The 19051-nt window shown below is 41.4% G+C and overlaps 1 protein-coding gene across 1 annotated transcript in view; it reads left to right on the top strand.

Moving 5' to 3' along the window:
- Window positions 1-8935: 8935 nt before the first annotated feature.
- The window catches only part of itga5 (integrin, alpha 5 (fibronectin receptor, alpha polypeptide)), a 32650-nt gene continuing 22534 nt past the window's right edge, over window positions 8936-19051 (top strand). Inside the window, exons 1-2 of the mRNA XM_040037969.1 lie at window positions 8936-9400; window positions 17858-17988. Of these exons, the coding sequence (XP_039893903.1) occupies window positions 9192-9400; window positions 17858-17988 (340 nt within the window). The 5' untranslated portion in view covers window positions 8936-9191. The remainder of the gene's footprint in view (window positions 9401-17857; window positions 17989-19051) is intronic.

Below are 19051 nucleotides of genomic sequence, written 5' to 3'. Positions count from 1 at the left end.
TCATGACAGATATTTAGACATTAGCTTTTTATTCTAGTTACCTCATCAAAAATGGGCGTGACCCTTCAAATCAGGCTCTATTAAAAACAGCTGTACTTAGTTTGTCATGTTTCTCTGGAAAAATGTTGGAGAACCCATAACCACAATAACTAGAGAAAGACTATTTACAGAACATTGTTTGTTTCATTTAGAGGAGACCTTAAAGCTCATACTCCTTAACAAGGATGTCCAAGTATTTCCAAAAATAACATTAACAGCTATCAATAGGTGTACAACTTATCCCTGTTAGATGTCATGAAAAAAATAAGTTTTGCAGTTTTGCTGTGTTAAAAAAAATCTGTTAAAGTGTTAAAAAATTAATAAAACAAAATGGTTTGTTCAGCTGTCTGATGCAAGCCTTCCGTCTCCTGTTTTATGAGAACTTTTACGAGAGGTTGGCAAATGGCAAGATAATGTTTTCTACCTGGGTGTTCCACTATAAAGAATTTATTTAAAGTGAAATAAGAGTTGAAGCTCCGTTGTTAAAAATGTATATTTTGTCATTTTCCTCACAGGGCAGAAGCTACAGCTGTAGCAGAGAGTAGGTGGTCTTTCTCTAAAAGCCCGGAGCTGCGTTATATTCCATTACTGGTCAGGCCACAGTTATGTGTGGCCAGGAAAATGCATTTTAGCCATAAAGCAATTAATGTAATAACAAGGGTTTTACATAAATTCCAAATGAAAGTAAAATGGGTGCTTTTATAGTGACAGAATTCATTGCGGTCTCAGATTGAGTAACAGGAATGAAGACATCAACACAATTGCATAAACAACATGTGACGTTAAGTAAGCTGTGAAGTGAGTCTCCGTTCCCTGAGGTGAAGGAGATTCATTAGCGGCACGAACAAGCAACATTCCTTAAGACAAATGCAGGAAGACTGGGGATTGTTTGACTTCAATGCTTGACTGTGCTAGCGACCTGGCACTCTCCTAATAATGCAACACAAACTCCCTGATAAAATGTGCCAGGATGTAACAATCATTAAGATTTACACAAATTATGCTAATACATAGAACCAGGCTTCATGCAACGGATAAACCTGTATTTTCTAAGCAAAACAAAAGACAAAATGAAAAAGTTATTTTTCTGTTTTTTCACTCCAGAGCACGCTGTTTGAATTATGGATTCTTTAATGACCCATCGTACAAGCTGCGGCAGATTCAGTATCAAGTCTCAGTGATGGTCTTAAAAGCGCAGGCCTTTGTAAAAAAAAAAAAGATTTTCCATGGAAATGTACCAGAACGGGATGCAGCAGCAATAAAATACCTGCCTGTGTGGTTTTTCCTGCTCTTTGATACGTGCTATTGTTTGAATTTGAATTGACTCACAATGCGGTGATCTGCTGCTTACAACACCTGCTTATTTATTTAAAGGCTTATCATAACACTGAACAAATAAACTCAGAGAACAGGTGGAGATGTTTAAATGATAACACATAAACTTTGACGACGAGTCAGATTTCAACTGGAGGAAAAACCTGCAGTTGAACCATAATATTGCTACAAACCCTGCATCCTTTCATTAGAGAGGACACTTCATTTCCACTCTACTCTACTCTGTTTGCTTGTGTGCACGGGTTGGTTTGTTTGTATCCCCTCCACCAAATATTTCATTGAATTCCTCATCAACACAAGCACCAAAAGTTGATTGGGTTTCCCATTACCTCTCGTCCTGTGCCTCCTTTACTCCTATAAGGGTATGAGCTATTACTAAAGAGCTTCAGACACACTGCACATAACCTTGCTCTGACTTGTACATTAGCAAGCTGACAGCATACCCTCTTCATGTTGGTTCAGACCAGCTGATACTAATAATGCACTGATCATAAACCTCAGAGGGCTTCTATATAAGGCTGCACAAGCATTCATGACACCTCGGTGGTCTGCACAGCATTGACATCAACATTGACTTATAAGGAGGAGCCGCACAGATTAAGGGGAGTCAAGGGATACTACATTTTTAATGGGCATTTGTTAGTCACCATACCGAGTAGTGTCTTCTTAAGGTTTCCAAAGGGTGACACGGCTGAAATATGGTACATTCTTTTGAGGCCGCCACATAGTTTACGACCTACTGTGTTGTTCATCAGCCCCAGTAAGCAAAGTCTGGACAGGAAATAACACACAATACATCAGGAAGTTGACAGAGATGACGGATAGGGTAGAATTAATGGCATTTTACCCTGGCAAGTGGCAAAACTGTAATGTTGGCCATATTGGAGTAAAAGCTAATCTATTCTAAAGTATCTCAAAGCAGAAATTCATGTTATCCACATGACGGATGTGAATCATCCCCTAGGTTTTCCTCCTGTGTCACCGTGAAATAAGTATTTCTTACTAGTTTGGTGATTACTTAAGTTTCAGAAGAACCTTTAGCAACAATAATAACGGTAATTATTTTTTTAAGACTTATTCAACTTATTCAATCTTGTGGCTGCAAAACAAGCCTGAACCATCACCCCTTCACCACCATGCTTGACAGTTGGAATGAGGTCTTTGTGGGCGTTTGAGAAGTTTCAGAAGAACCTTTAGCAACAATAATAACGGTAATTATTTTTTGTAAGACTTATTCAACTTATTCAATCTTGTGGCTGCAAAACAAGCCTGAATCATCACCCCTTCACCACCATGCTTGACAGTTGGAATGAGGTCTTTGTGGGCGTTTGAGAAGTTTCAGAAGAACCTTTAGCAACAATAATAACGGTAATTATTTTTTGTAAGACTTATTCAACTTATTCAATCTTGTGGCTGCAAAACAAGCCTGAATCATCACCCCTTCACCACCATGCTTGACAGTTGGAATGAGGTGTTTGTGGGCGTTTGCTTTGTCAAATGCGGTGCTGCTTTATGGCCACAATCTGCACTTTGCTCTTGTCCGTCCAAAAGGATTGTTCCAGAATTCTTAGAATTCTTGTGGCTTGTTCAGATGCAGCTTTGCGAGTCTTAGGTGTGCTGCCATGTTCGTTTTAGGGAGAAGAAGCTTTCTCCTGGTAACCTCTTCAAAAAAAACCCATGCTTGTTCAATCCTATTCTAATTGTACTGTAATGAACTTGAACATTTATCATGCAAACTGAAGCCTGTTTAGTCTGAGTGGAGCTCCTTTTTGCAATTTCACAGGAGTTGGAGTCTGGCGTCGGGGTGAATTTGTTGGGAAGACTGTGGCTTTTTGTTAACACAAACCTGAATGCTCCAGACCAGCAAACTGCCAAAACTTCAGCTTTTATAGAGGTGGTTATTATAGAGGTGCGTTTTTCACAGGATTGCGTAGAAACCTGTGAAAACTTTCTTATCACTCATGATTTAAGACCCGTTTTTCCTTGTCCAATAATTTGATTTATGACCACATATCAACAAAAAACATAAACTTACCATATATGCTTCCATTTTAGTATTTTGAAACATATTTAATAGGGTATTTTATTCGTGAAGAAATCAAGTGAACATTGCACTTGGGTATATACACAGTAGCCTTTGAAAAAAAATCATTAATCAGCCTTATATCTGCTGAGCCAAAATTTTAAACAAGCACTGCTGTGTCTATGTGAAGCCTCACGGAGCTGCTGAGCTGTAAATTAGTTGCTATGAATCAAAAAGACAACAGTTAAAATGCTATAAGCACAGAGGAGGTTGTTTTAATGATTCTGCACTGCATGGTTCTGTGTAAAGAGAGTGATAAATGTGAGCTTACACTTCAGGAAGGAAGCACCAACCTGAAAGCATTAACCACAAACATTCAGGAAACTATGAACATATTTTTACCCCTTATATTGGTGTAGATGATGAGAGTAAATGTAAAGATCACCCTTGGTGTATTCTTCATCTGTCAAATTATAAGCAAAACGATGTGAACTTCATTATTTTCATCAGTCATATTTAGAATTTTTCCATCAGTGAAATAAAATACATGTCTTCATTAAGTTGAAGAAGTGCTGAATGTCACTGCATTAGAGTGTCATGCATTAGAGTTCTGATGTCTCTATTAATGGAGTATCTGAAAGCACGATTATGCACGCGCTTAAACTGGCAGTGGGTGCTCTTCATTTTCCTGATTTTGCAACAGTAACATGAGGCTATAAAAAACGAGCATATTTTTTCTTTGTCTGTGAGTAAAAGAAGAAACCGTAGCTATATATATATATATATATATATATCGATATATATATATATATATATATATATATCGATTTTTACTCTAGTGCAGTTTGTTTTGGTCCCGCAAAGCCGGGTGCGTCTGTTTCCATATGAGCTCTATCAAACATATTTAGCCGAGGGAGTGGGTGTGGGAAAGCAACAGAAGCAAATCGGAGGGAATGTGTGAATGGTTATATGTGTGTGTGTGTGTGTGTGTGTGTGTGTGTGTGTGTGTGTGTGTGTGTGTGTGTGTGTGTGTGTGTGTGTGTGTGTGTGTGTGTTAAACAATACCCTGAGGCTCTCTCAGTGCTCACACTGATTCAGTGCCCTCTCCTGCTGTACCCCCAGATCCACACATTTTAACAGTCGCATTCCTTCGCACAGGGTCCTGGCGGCAGCCCTGTAGTGCGCCTGCCTCAATAGCAAAACACAGAAGGGGGTCAGGGGGCATATCATTACTCTGAGACAAATAGACCATCCAAACAAAACATGACACCCTGAACGTGAATGCAAAATTGTCCAAAGGGCAGTGCACACATTTTTTTTTGTTCAATATTGTGTTTTAATTCAAATTCCACAGTTTTGAGACCTCAACAGTCAATGTCTTCTTTTTAATGTAATAACATATAAATGTTGCTTCCTGAGTCCAGCTTGAAGTATTTAAGCACTATTAAGCTTCACTGCTGATACCAGTATTAAAGTGCGTTTTCACTCTCTTGCCAGTCTTGTTCAATGCTCCATAGCCAGGTGCTGGCATTTTGTCTCACTTTATCAGCCTGGACACTCTGAATCAGTGACCTTTCTCTAAAGGATGTCAAGTATTTTATGCGGCCTCTTAAAAAGTTGTGTATTTAGGCAAACATGTCAATTGAGGGACCACAGAGACTAAACACTCCATGAAGCGCAGTGAGCTGTAAATGCAGGCAGGTTAGAGAGACTTTGTGTGTGTGTGTTATGGATCGTAGAACAAGGCTGGTGGAGTTGATAGTGGGGTCGTTTCCCCGCTTTAGTACCCTGCTTCCTTAAACTGATTTGCAGATGCACATAAAAACCAAAATTGCTCATTTTCAGCCATTTTATGACTCTTTTAAAAAAGGCAACAAAACAACGGACACTGTTTGAGTTATCTTACTACCCACACAAGTTGTCTCAATTTGTTTGCATTGACAGTAAAAGCTCACAAGAGGAAACCATAATGCACCAGGGTGGGTAAACTTTCCCTTGTAAGGAGCCTCCGGAAAGATTTCAACATCTGAAACAATCATATGATTCAGCCACTGTGTTGCTAAGAGCTTGTGTTGAAAACAATAGACGGGCTTCTCAGCAACACGGGCCGGCTCAGGACTTCCACCCCATCATGACAAATCTGTCATCCAGTATGAAGTGTCTCATACTAGCGGGAGATATCAGCAACACTCACCACCCTTCTATTATAAACATGGGGAATGTTACAGAGTGCAGATGGGAAAGCAAAGCTGATAGGAACTGACTGCGCATATATTCAAGGTGTGTTTTCGAGTGAAGTGTAACAGAGTGAACAGTATGAACCCAGTGAAACAGGAAAACCAGGCAGGCTTTTACACTAGAGGAATTTCCTGCCTGTAAGATGTGTGTCATTGTGTTTCTCCTGCTTAGGAGAAACAGACAGACAGCTTTTAGGCTTACCATTTACATTAGCTGAAGAATCTAATTTCAGTGTCCTATTCCTCTCAAAGTCTTTGTTAGGTTTTACACATTAATATAGCCCTCTATTCAAAAACCACATTCTCCATCATTGGCATCATTTTTCTTGATTAGAAAAACTTTTTTATTCTGAGCAAAATTCCACTAAATGTTAAAAACACAAGAAACAAACAGAAGTTGAACTTCTTAATCATTGTCACTCGTGACCTGTCTGGGTTTGAACTACTGAGTTATCTGTTGTGGCCTTTATTTACTGTCTGTTTCCCGGTGGTAAAATGGTGTTTACTCTGTGACTTAAAAGCAAAACAGTTACCGTCAGGGTGTCTCTCCAGCCCCGTGGAGCCTATCAGTATCATCTCACAGTTGGTGACACAAAGAGAAATGAGATCAGGAGGTGGGATGGAGGTTGGTGTCTTCTGGAACAAAGATTAATAGCTGGTAATGACTGTTTGCTGAATTAGAGCTGGAGATTACCTTTATTTTGAAACTTCGAGTATTTTACAAAACTGTCTTCTTTGCCACAGTACACCTACAGTACAACCTAATTTCAGTTGGGGATTTGAGTGTTTGTGGTATTAGAAACTAATGTAGTGTTAAGCTGGTAGACACAAACTGCTTAGGAGGTCTGGGAAGCCTGATTCCTTCTCACTTCACACTCCAACATTTTTCATCTTTAAATGTAAAGTTTAGTCTTTGCATCCCAAAGCACTCTTCACAGAGCTCCCTCTATTTAACAAAGCTTAAATGATTTTATTCACTGTGAATATATTTTTTACAGATGAAGTGCACTGCTCTATTGCAGATCCACTTTAAAAGGGAGAACAAAAGAAATAACTGTTATTTATTAGTAACAGTCTTATATCTAAGCTGGGGCCACCACACCCTTAGCTTAAGACACTGGTTTTCAAACTGGGGGATGAGCCCGCCTGGAGGGTCACATAGTCTTTGCAGGGGGTCATTGAATACCAAGGAGTGAAAATAACCAGAACAAATGTGATTTATTTAAGGAGAATAAAAAGTGAGAGTTTTCTGATACTATTAGACTAACCTTTCATCAGAAATTTCTTTGGATTTATTTTAACTTAATCATTAATTGAAAACGATGTCTGTTCCTTCTTTGCCTTTGGGGGGAGACCTCGACCTTGTTGCACTGTGTAAACCAACCGAGAAACAGAACTTACCCATGTGAAAGCATGATTTTACACCTTCACATCTTGATATAGCTGTCCTAACATGTGATAGATGCTTGTTTGTTGTAAAGCATATCCTCAGTTATTACAGAGAAAGAGTCAAGAGACACTATACGTGTGTATGCATGGGTTCGCATACACGTACGTACTGCATAGAGGCTATACCACAGTGCCAATATGTCAGTTCTATATTTAAAATAGTTGACCAGCTGTGTTGAGTCCTGTGAAGTGTGCTATAAGTGTTTTGCAGCACTTCAAATCTGTTGCCATAGAGGCTGAGTGATGATGTCAAAGTCCAGGCATTGGAATAAAACCACACCCCCTTTTCAACCGAAAAGACAAGATGGAAAATACTGTTCAGTTAGCCAGACCCAATTACACATCACCGAAAGAAAAAAAGAGACTCTGGTTTTAGGCACAGGACATACTTAATAACGGAGCATGCTTTGTGCACTGGCTTGTTCCTGCTTGATGGCGTACATGCAGGTATGCATGAAAAGAAGTAGAGGAGGAATTACTTCAAAGGAAAATGTAACCAATACTCTGATGCTTTAACAGGTCACACAGATAAATGTGTGTGCACAGATAGCACGAAACCTATGGCTGTCAGTGAGTAGACAAAAAAGAAGCCCGTGATGACTAAGAGCTGATTATCATTTGCTGATACTATTATACCCTGTGTCTAACCTCATGCATGAGGTCATAGGACTCTGATTGCACCACCATGACTACCTCCAATTGCTTCAGATTTCAGAACATCCAGAAGCATCATTATAAAACAGCAGTGCACCTTTGGAAGCTGCACTATCTTGTTATTTGAGAGCCATCGTGTGTTGGGGTTTCTGAATAACAGACCATGACCTCAGCTGAAAACTTTCAACAACAAATGTTTTTTATGGGTACAGCTCGTTTGTCTATTAACCACACCTTGTGCCTTGGCTCTCAAAATGAACCAGCACTCTCATCTTAGGGACTTAAAAACAGAGTAAGAGAATGAGACCTCTCTGGGATTAAGGCTTTGAACCATCGAGCACCCCCGACAGCTGTGAACTGCCCCCCCCCCCAGACCCTCTGGATTACTCCCATCAGTTTCTGCTCTGTGTGTCAGAGCACTTAGAAGAGTTATAAATATGAGCAGCACTTGACAGAGAGTTCATGTTGCTACTGCCACACAGCCAAATTTGGCCCCTGTGTTCAATCCCTGAGGCCTCAGATGAATCAGCTAAACCAACAGTCACTAATTCCAGTCGGCCTGGATTGGTTTATTAAAGGTCTCATTGCAGTGAGTAGATGCTTTTCACAGCCTAACCACTTTCCTTGCTCCTCTCTCGTGTGACTCAGACAGAAATACATAATCTTCCCACACACCCCCTTAAGCTCCCCAGAAGACATCATATGCCCAAATCAGATCCACACTGTAATTAGATAGAAATACATATGGATCACACATTGAGATCCAAGAGTGGCTGATGGACGTATAATTAGTACAGATTTATGCAAATAGGTCATAAGGGAAGGGGAAAAGGCACATGGGAGTCTTGCATTTGGAAAGCGAAGCAGTTATATTTATAGTTTTAAAAAAAGCGTGAAGTGACGTTTCACTGACCTTTCAATCACCTAGCAGCCTACCTCCTCTGCCAACAAATTTGGTCTCAAAGGGTCACGATAAGTGTGAGATAAAATCAGAAAGAGGCTTTAAGGTCCATTGTTAACAGTCTTAGTGTGAGTGATAAAAGCATTTCTATCACATTAGTAAACATATGGGTTAGTGGATTAGAAGATCCCTCTTCGAAGTTTTTTTTTTCTTCTCCCCTCTCTCTCTCTTCGTTTTTTTAGGGAATCACAAACTCCTCCTCTTCTAAACTCTGTTACGGGTCTGGGAACTCCCTGCTGTATGTATCCTGATTAGGTGAGCAGAGAAGGCGTGGGTCTGAAGAGGGGCAGAGAGAGAGAAGCCGCAAGAAGAGCGGGGACGCCGAGAGGAGCTGACGGAGCATTAATGAGATATTGGCCGCTTAGAGTTACAGGGATGCAACTGTAGTTTTACTCCCCACTGTTTACAGGCTTGATCTACGGACTAGAAAGCAAAACATTTGGCCAATTTCGCCATTCAAAACTAACTTTAGTGGATTAATTTATTGTCAAAAATGGGCTTGGTGAGATTTCTCACAAAGACGCCGGGGATAGTAGCCTTTCTCGCACGCTCATTCCTTTGTATTATCGGGCTATTACTGACTTTTTCTAAGCCTGCCTGCAAGGCTTTCAACTTGGATGTGGAGAACCCAGCTGTTTACAGCGGACCCAATGGGAGCTACTTCGGATATGCAGTTGACTTTTATTTGTCTGATTCTGGCAGGTAAGTGTGCTTAATATAGAAAACAGAAAATGTAACTGCAGAGCGTTATGTAGTAAAAAAAAAAAAAACATATATAACATAGTTTCCGTATAAGGTCTGAAACATTTGAGGTTTATCTGGGCAATTCAAGTTTCCCAGTTGTACGCAAATATTGCGCACAGATTGCAGTGCTCATTGAAGTATTTCGGAACTTCTGGCCAAACTTCAGCCATCTACAGCTCACCCGTTAAAGTCAGAAGTTTCCAATAGGAAACACATTTCATTTGTGGGATGTTGTTTTGGCTCGGAAAATCGGGGTTTTGTGTGTATACTGTGCTTCCTGGACGCATGCCTTGCGCACAGCGCGCACACGGTCAGTCTGCCTACAACTTACTGCAATTGAATTTATCCAGAAAATTTGATTTTTTGTTGTAAGTGTTTTCTGAAATAAAGCCCACATAACTCCAATATAAAAGACTGAAGCTTTCAGTCTTTTATATTGAGATGAAGATCAAAGATCGGAACATTCGGAAATCTTCCTCAAAGCTTAATCTCATTGTCCCACCAAATTACAAAATTAAGATGACCTTTTAATCCGCCCTTGCCTCGAAACCCCAGAACATGCTACCTCACTGCAACCTTTAGCGATCAAATCTCGGTATTAAATGCTGTGGCTGATTTTGATGCTTCCTGGTTCATCTGGGATGTGATCCCAGTGACTCTTAGCATGCAGTGACCGTCTCAGTATTCTTCCCGAGGGGTTTTTGGCATCAGTCACTTTTGGAAGTAAAACTTTGGCAGGCATGGCTGTGACCAGGACTTATACTCCAGTATTCTGTGGGGAATATAAATAAGGGGTGGGGTGGGGGATGCTCTGTCCCAGGATCATATAGTCTTTCTACCAGCTGGAATGCAGGAAAAGATAAGACATAGATTACATTAGTTCCTGACAGTTCTGCATTTGTGTTTGTTTTTTGTGTTGCTGACCATTCACTATATTTTGCTGAGACCCAAACCTGTAATTGCAGTAATCATTAACAAAAGGTTATACAGCTGGAGTCAGGACTTCACTCCAATGTAATCACACTCTCTGGCTGACGATGTGTCTGCTGAACAGTTTCTCAGACCACTGTTCAAGCAGCCAGCATGCAGCGATTTGAGAACGGGCTTTGTGCCGAGTGGGCCGCGAGCATCAGCTTTAGTTTCCCTGTTTCTCCTCCCCACTTCCCTGGACGGCAGACTCTCAGACATGAACAGATTTCCTCCTCTTCTATGGCCCTGACTGTCTCTTTAAACTCCTTCTGCTATTGGTTTTTATTTCCCTGCCTGGGAAGCAGGGGTTTTAGGAGAGCTGTATGATTTAGAATGTGAAGCTTGCATGCACAGATCCCTCTCCCCCTCTCCGGCTTTCCCCTCCTTATTTCCTCCTATGCTGATGTCATTCTGCAGGCTTTTTAATTCACCCATCGCCTAAACCTTCCCCCACTGTCTAGCCTTTCTCCCCATCATAACTCCTAGTCTCATTAAGTATCAGACACTGTAGACGTCATCTTACCGATGACTTAATCTGAACTTTTTTACAGTTGAGTCGCTCTGCTCTTGGAAACGGACGTGAGACAATGGTTTATATGTCCAGGACAAGGATATTGCTTAAATGTAGTTTCCTAAAACACACTGCCCTGTAATTTTCCTCCTGGTGATCTGTGTTCAAAAGGCAGACATCAAATAAAACGAAAGTCTGAGAGAGCACATTTAAAACCATTACTCATCGCTTTATCTGCAAACCACATTCATCTGCCACATTTCATCCACACTTTCTTAGAAGTGTACACATCAAACATTATCAGCAGTGACATGAAATGAGTTCCTATTATCTCTTGTTTTGCCATCACATCATCATCGTCCACAACTTTTGGAGCCATAAGATGTGGGGGAGTATCTGGAACCACTGTGAGGTCAGTTGAGGGTTGCACAAAGAGATTCTTCTTGTCAGGATGAACTGCTGTGAGCCTGGCTCCAACCTTTAGGTAAAATTATTGCTGCTTTTCATCCATGCAGATTGCAGATGTGGATTCAGAGACTGAGACTTTCTCCTATCAATAAAGCTGCTGTCAAGTCAACAAAGAAGTGGGCTGCTTTCACCCAGTTTGATGATCCTTGACAGCTAGTTTATATATGTGGGTCTGCCATGCCCTTTGGCATGACATAATAAAGTTAAATTTAGACATTTGTGGATGGCCCCCCATGGAAGGACGCCTGAGGATAGAACTATGTGTGACAGCTCTTGTCAGAACAGGGCAGGAAGAGCAAGAGGATATATGGTTCCCTGTTGTGTGAGCATGTTTCTCCATGTTGAGTGAAGATGGACATTTCACAGGCTTGCTGTTTTCTGTGTACATCAGTCCCCTTGTGTACCCTCCTCTACATGGACTTTGGAGGGCCTACTCTTTCCTCAACCACTTAATCACAACCACTAACTGACTGCTCTTTCACTTTCTCTGGTGTCTGGCATGGATAAGGGAGTGGATCATACCGAGATAGAAAAGGTTAAAGATCAGGAGCTGTAAACAATAACATACCTCGCCTGGAGTGTATGAGCAGAAGAGACAGGTTGATGTGTTTCAGTGATGTGTTTGGTGATATGGATTAGCTTAGCCCTGTGCCTGTCCTGGTTTGGCCGTGACAAACACATGGCAAGGTCAGCCAGTCCATGTTGGTAACTCTCCTACAGTTTAATCTCTCAAACAGTGTTAGAGTTAAACTAATATTGACACTGGACTGGCTGCTAATGCAGCAGTGTTTTTTCTGTGCCTATGCAGGGGTCGCTCTCCATATATGATCAGTCTTATTTCTGTTATTGTTTTCATTGGTGTCCTGTTCTATAGACCTGGTTCTAAATCAAACCAGTAAGTGTTTGAGCTGCAGCACAGCACAGCTTGTATATTTGGGTTGCCAAGCTTTTCTTCATCCAGGTTCTCGTTGTTACGTGCAGACAAAGGGGCCCTTTGTCTAATGGCAGAATTTGTTTACCATTTTCCACTGGAGGAGCTTTCACTGTGACTCATTTCTTTTTTTAATTTATTAGCCTTAAAAAGCAGCTTTAATTTTCTGTTGTCAAATGTTGTTTTCACCTACTGGCCAGTAGGTGGGAAATATTCATGCAGGTTTTTGTGAAGTCAGGCGGGAATGGTTCGCGCGGTTACACTGTAGTCTCTTTCTAAGTTTTGCTGTTTTTCTTTTAGTTAAAGATACTTTTTTATACTGAGTCTCTGTGTGTTGCAGTGGAAACAGATGTCAACGTGGATGGTGATGATGGCTTTAAAGGGCCACTGGACCCCACTGTAATGTCTACTCTATTAGCAATGTCCCGAGGATGTCAGGTTTACTTTGGTTTTGGAATGGAGCTAGCCACTGGTCAGGGCTGGCCGGACTGATACTTCAGATTTAATGTCTCACTGCCAGCAAGCCTGGTTTGTTTTACCTCGAATCATGAAATGACTCACTTCTATAGTAATCTGATAAGGGCTGTCCTTTATATGGCAATAAGCACATGACGCCATTGTCCGCTTGTGAAATTCAAATTGGAATCAGTTTTATTATTTAGGAATATTTAGGTAACATTTAGCCTTTCTTGCCTATGAATGTGAGCTTCTGTATATGCATGTGTGGGTGCAGCAGGGGTCAGAGGGGTGGAGAGGCAAAGTGCTCCAACAGCTGCAATCCCCCATGTTTAATACAACAGCTTCTCTATTCTGAGGTGAGAGCATTAGACCCCCTGATGTGGCCATTGTGGAGAGGTGTGAACCAGCAGCAGTAAAATCCCTGCAGAGGACTGTGAAAGAGGAAGAGACTGTGATCGTGGTTGGGGATGGGCAACAGTTTGGTATGAGCAAATGCAAAGATGAAAATCTGAGTCATTTTGGATGTTTTTCTTAGTAGCCGGGTGTTTTAAATGTCTTGCTTGCCACTTGTGAAACAACTTGACACATCGACGGTTTTAACAAAACAGCTGATGCTTTCCCCACATTCACTCTAGTGAGTTCAAACTGATTGCCGCTTGTTGAAAAGTTGGAAGGAACTTGTTGTCAAATTGCTGATCCGCGTAACAGCTCCTGGTTGAGAGCTGTGAAGAGAGTCAGCTGCTGAATAGCATAAAGTATTGAAGCCTTAGCTGTTATTTCTGGTTGTGACATCTGCTTGGATGCGCACACATTTTGCCTGTGTGACAATAAACAACATTATTTGGCTACCTTAGCTAGCAGTGCCTCAATTTCCAGGCCACCTGTTGCCCGGCTATATTATCCTTCTGAGGATACAGAGGAAATGGTTTTGCTGTGATATGGGATCAGATCCTTGAGAGACTGGGCTGTTTATCTTATCATCACTGGTGGGTGCTTTTTCAGATCTTAATGACTTCTTTTCAAGTCAGTGCTGGGATCTGGAAATGTCTGTAAATTGTTAAAAAAAAGGACATAACTTGCTCTAGGCTTGTAGAGCTACATATAGATCTTTTCCCCGTCCTGCAACTTACAGTAACATCTGACTGTTAAGAAAAAGGTGGCCTCTGCTCAGCGTAGTAGACTCACTGTAGTCAGCACGCGCCAACCAAACACTGCTACTCTCATCATATTCAGGCTCCTGGACAGCAGCATTGACAACATGTGTGTATGTGGTGTGTGTGTGTGACTAGACGAGCGTCCATATGGCAGCTGTAAGGACTCAAACAGCTTCTGTCTGGCCTTGACTTTGAGAGTACTATCCTATTTGTATGGGTCCATGTGATCTGCAATAAATCATCAGACACTACTGCCTCTCATTTCTGTCATTCAGCTGATCTCACTTCTCAAGTGTCAGTCACGCTACAGTTGGAAATCATTCAGCTTTTCTTATACGTGTTCCACATTTGAACTTGATTTCGAAATTTTGTCTCTGCTCCCGCTGATCCAGGTTTCATTCAAACTGTTCATGAGAGGGACGTTTAAATCTCTTTTTTTCACTGAAGGAATGAGAGCGGCGAAGGTCATGAGCTGTCTCTGGCTTAGATCAGATCACTGCATATGAGATCCTTTTTCTGATATGGAACCACTCCAGTGTTTAACCATATCCTAATAGGTTAGTGCAAACTCTGGGGCACACGTGTTTTACTTAGGTGTTGCTAAGGTTCAAGGGCCGCTGGTTCTTTTCTCTGGTCCTCTTTGTGCACAAGAACCGTAGCATTTGTTGAGCCGTGTTTATGACTGCAGATGGTGACTGCAGCCGGCACTGGAGGCTTAAAATGTGATTGTAATTTTTCCCTTTTCGAGCTTAAATCCTTTTTTTTTTTTTTTTTTTTTTTTAATAGTGTTCAAGTGACATCAGCCTTGCAGCTGGGTGGAAGACAATTAAATGTGGAATGGGGGGAAAAATGCTGTGCTGAACAGGAGGGGGGTAACAGAGGAATTTGACTGCTGACAACTTCCCTCTGTAACCTCATCATAAAGCGTATTAGTTACGGCTACGCACTGTTGTGTCACATCAGCAAGTTCCAGCACTCTGTATCACCCTTAATTTCTCAACCCCACATAAAATAGTGGTTGCAGTCTGGCAATTATGGCGTGGTGAAATGTTTTTTTGTCGAATGTCCCCTGATTTCTGACCTTCTAATGAGACAAACCCAGTACTTGGTTACAGTGAAGCTGTTGTTTACACATTCCTTACTTGCAGCCTAAATCGTTTAAACTAGTTTAATTAATGCTTAATTGTCAGCTGGGTGGTGCACATCATTAGTGGCTGCTGTAAGGCAGTTGGTGGGACATGAAGAAGCCGCTAATGCTTTTCATCTGCCCTGACTTTCCCATTAAAACATTGCTCAAATCTCTTTGTGTGCTGTGAAATTGGCTTGCCATTTGTTCATAGCAGCATGACCAAATGAGAAGACCGATCGGTTTGAGATGATCACATTTGACCTTTTTATTGCCTGTCAGATGGATACTGTACTGCTGTTTTCACTGCACTACAGGAATTATTTGCCTAGTCTCCACTTTAGCCATTGAAGCATTAATACAGCCCATCTCAGGAGTATCTCTGTCCTGAACAGCTGAGAAATCTCGTGCCTGCCTCTAATTACGTGTCTTTTCATGCCCCTACTTTTACCAAGGAATTTGATGAGTCGCACTCAGCAGATTGACGTTTGAGCCTCATTAAATGCTAATTATGCAAAAGCTCTTTCTTTTGAGCATGCAGCTATAAGATAAGGGTGGGGAAATGCCAACGAGAAGTTGATAGATCATCCAAAGATAAAGACCCATTAAATGCTAATTCTTCCTGCTTTACAGTGCAGAACTTTGTGTGTGCGCGTCTTTGCAGATCTGCATGTATCAGTGTAAAGTAGTCAAAAAAACTGCCTTCAACTGCCAGCTTGCTGATTAAAGCATGATGTGCTTGTTTGGTTATTTCCTGATTTTTTTTTCTCTCCTCTCTTTGAAAAGCTGCCATGGCCAACTGTGGCTGGACTCTGTTCAGATCTGATTCAACAAAAGATGCTGGAGCTTTGTTTCCTCTGCCTTGTTATTGTGTACATGTTCCTCCAGCTGTGTCATTTATTGCATGCATGTGCTTGCAGATTAATTCTTAAATTATTTTGCCAAAAAATCATTTGCTCATCCTGGTTGTCCGAGAGCATTTGGCTGAAACAAAGGAAACTGTGCTCAATGAACTTTTCTCGCATAGGTTTGGAGGACTTGTAAGAGGCACACATGAAGTGTGTGGTCTGCTGGTGAGAAACTTCTGCTACTTCTAAACTCAGATCTGAATTTAAAGATAGCAAAAGCAAGCTCTCCATCTGTCTTATTGTGAGAATTCATAACTAGGAAATCCTGATGATTTACAATACTGAACATGCAGGTCTTTGCTGCTTTACTGGGATATCCCTGAGTCTGCATATCCAATCAAAAATAAAAGGGTGGGGGGACACAGGTTCTTCCTCTCCAAATTGAACTGGTTTGCTTCTTTGTTCCTCTTCCAACGGGAGTTTCTGCTCTGGATTTGGAACTGGCATTGCACATTCTTATGAGGTACAGGCTACAGTAACAGTGCGACCGTGACCTTCTCTTTGTTCTCCCACATATGTGTTTTCATAACCATAGATGCTGAGAGGATTTCAAAGCTTTGTGCTGACCACCAGTAGACCCTGCCCCACCGCTGTTAGATGTTTTTTCTCTGTGGTTTTCTGCATCTTAGCATCTACAGTCATGTTCCAGGAGGATTAATTACAGTGGATTACACCATCCTTGGAATATTCCACCGTTTAACTGCTGTTTGACTCATACTGACTCTCCTGTCTTTTTCTGGACCCTACTGAGTAGTTACCCTTCGGGCCATGATACTAAGTTTAGCCCCAATGTAAACCTTCATGCACTATTGGTAGATCTAGGGCAGGAAAGGGTGTATTCTTCCTGTTTTTAAGCTCCCTGGACACTGTCTGGTCTCATTGGTCCCATACCTCCTCTACCCACATCAATCCCAAATACGTCTGTGATGCTTGTCAGGTCAAGTGGCTCAGGAATGAGGTAATGGCTAAACCCTTAGGCACATTATCTACTGGATAGCCCCCCCCCCCCCTAATCTTGCCTAAGGCTTGATTGTCTCAATTTACATAGCACCCCCTTACTGCTTTTATTCTTTTATTTCTGTTTGGAACTCACCTATAACCTCACTATTCTTTCCGTGTCTACTGGTCGCGCCTCTTCACGGGTGACTTGCCTTTCTGTAGTTGTACAGTGTAGCTCCGAGGACACTGATGTTTAGTATCACAGCTGTAGAAACAAGAGAGTGACTCTACTTAGCCTGTCTGCTTTTTTGTTTTCCTTGTGAATCTGGCCCACAGGGGAGCGTGTGTGACCATGCAATTGTTTCCCCTTGTATGTGTCTTACTGTAAACAAAGGGAGTGAATGTGCCTGTCAACATTGCTGCAGCTTGCAGTGGTTGTAGGGGATTATGTAAAACAGTGCTGCAACCTGTTAGGATGTTTAAAAAAACATGCGCCGGATCATGCTTAAAGCTGTTCAGGTGGGAGGTCTGGAATGCAGTTTTTAATTGAAGTCAGGCTGGAGATGTTTTCACACATGAACTTCCAAAAATGTTGGAAAAAATTAGGTTGGGACAGTGTCCGAAAGTTTTCCTTTCTCACATGTAGCTCACAGCAGGAGATGGCTGGCATTTAGCTGTGTTGGAAATATTCTCTTTACTTTAGGTTTGACACCTTAACCTAAAGCAAAGTACCCATGCTGTTCTCATATCGGTGCAACTTCAAATAACAGAAACATTGTATCTGTGTGGTACATTTGCACTCTCACATGCACCTCTGATTGATTAAAAAAGGGTGTGGCATATGTGTGAAATGACTTGAGCTACAAACCGTGGTTTGATTAAAAAAAATGTACATTTAAAAATGCTTGGTTATCTGTTAGTCACCCACCCTGTCTGTCTTTTCTTTGCAGTGCAAGTGTGCTGGTTGGAGCCCCCAAGGCTAGAACAAAGCAGTTCAACGTTACAGAGGGAGGGTCTGTATTCTACTGTCCATGGAGCTCCAGCCAAACCGACTGCCACGCCATCAAATTTGACCTTGAAGGTAAGTCTTATGACTGATATTTACACTCTGGGCTTCATTAGCGCCAAAGAAGTTTTATGCTCTTTTCTAGCTTTGCAATTCAAAAAAAATCCTTCTCCACGGGGCCTTGATGCTGCAAATCAGTTCATCCACTCTCTGAAACAAACAATTTTTTTCTGCCTTCTCCCTCCCTTTATGTCAAATTTCTTCTGTTCAACCATGAGGTTTGATCAGAAGATGTGCTGTGTTTTCAGGCTCAAAGCTGGAGCTGTTTCTCACTGACATAATGCAGAGTTGGAAATGAAAGAAAAAAATTAGCCAAAGTGGAGGCTTTGGAGCTTTTTACTTCATAGAAGGTTATTTGCACAATCCTGCCTGTTATCTGTGCAATGCAACTACACTCTCTTTTTCCTTTAACCTGTTTGTTGGGATATATTGTTTGCTCTTAAACTATTCAGTATTGTTGTTTCTCTGCCCATTTTTTTTGGAGGCAATCGGAACATTTTCTTTCTGGAAAATGAATCATTGTTTTACTCCATTGAGTGGTTGTTGGCTACATTAGTTCCTGGACTTTGGGTGTTCCTTTTTTCCTGTTTGTCTTCTCTTCAGGGATAAAAAGATAATGAGGTGTCAAAGAGTTCTTGAAGGGTACTACTTCCTTCCTCCAGATCACGTTTGTGTTGCCTGGCCTCGGGAGGTATACGGAGATAAGCAACCAATAAACAAATAGGTCGGACAAAGAAATATCCTGTTTGTATGACAGGTGAGGTAGACACTACTAGTCTTAACAAAGAGGCTCCAGTTGAGTCAAAATCAAGTAAAGTGGTTTAGAAGAACACGAGGAAGCGTGTGAGGTTGTCTTAAGAGTGGATTCATGTTTCAGTATGTTGACAGAGTGCCCACAAGCCCTGTTTTGCACAATGGATCCACGGCGAAGTGAAGAATGAGCAGGTCAAATTATAAATGATGTAGCAAAGACATACTGCTATACAAACACACAAACAGTATGACTCATACATGTAGGAGGACCCCATCACTTCTGGCTTCTTTCCTGGGAAATCCAACTTAAATTTATTCTCCCTAA

This window comes from Simochromis diagramma, unplaced genomic scaffold (assembly GCF_900408965.1).
Source record: "Simochromis diagramma unplaced genomic scaffold, fSimDia1.1 OVJJ01000061.1, whole genome shotgun sequence".
Lineage (NCBI taxonomy): Eukaryota > Metazoa > Chordata > Actinopteri > Cichliformes > Cichlidae > Simochromis > Simochromis diagramma.
The sequence above is the reverse complement of the archived record's forward strand: the minus strand, read 5'-3'. Positions and strand labels throughout refer to the sequence as shown.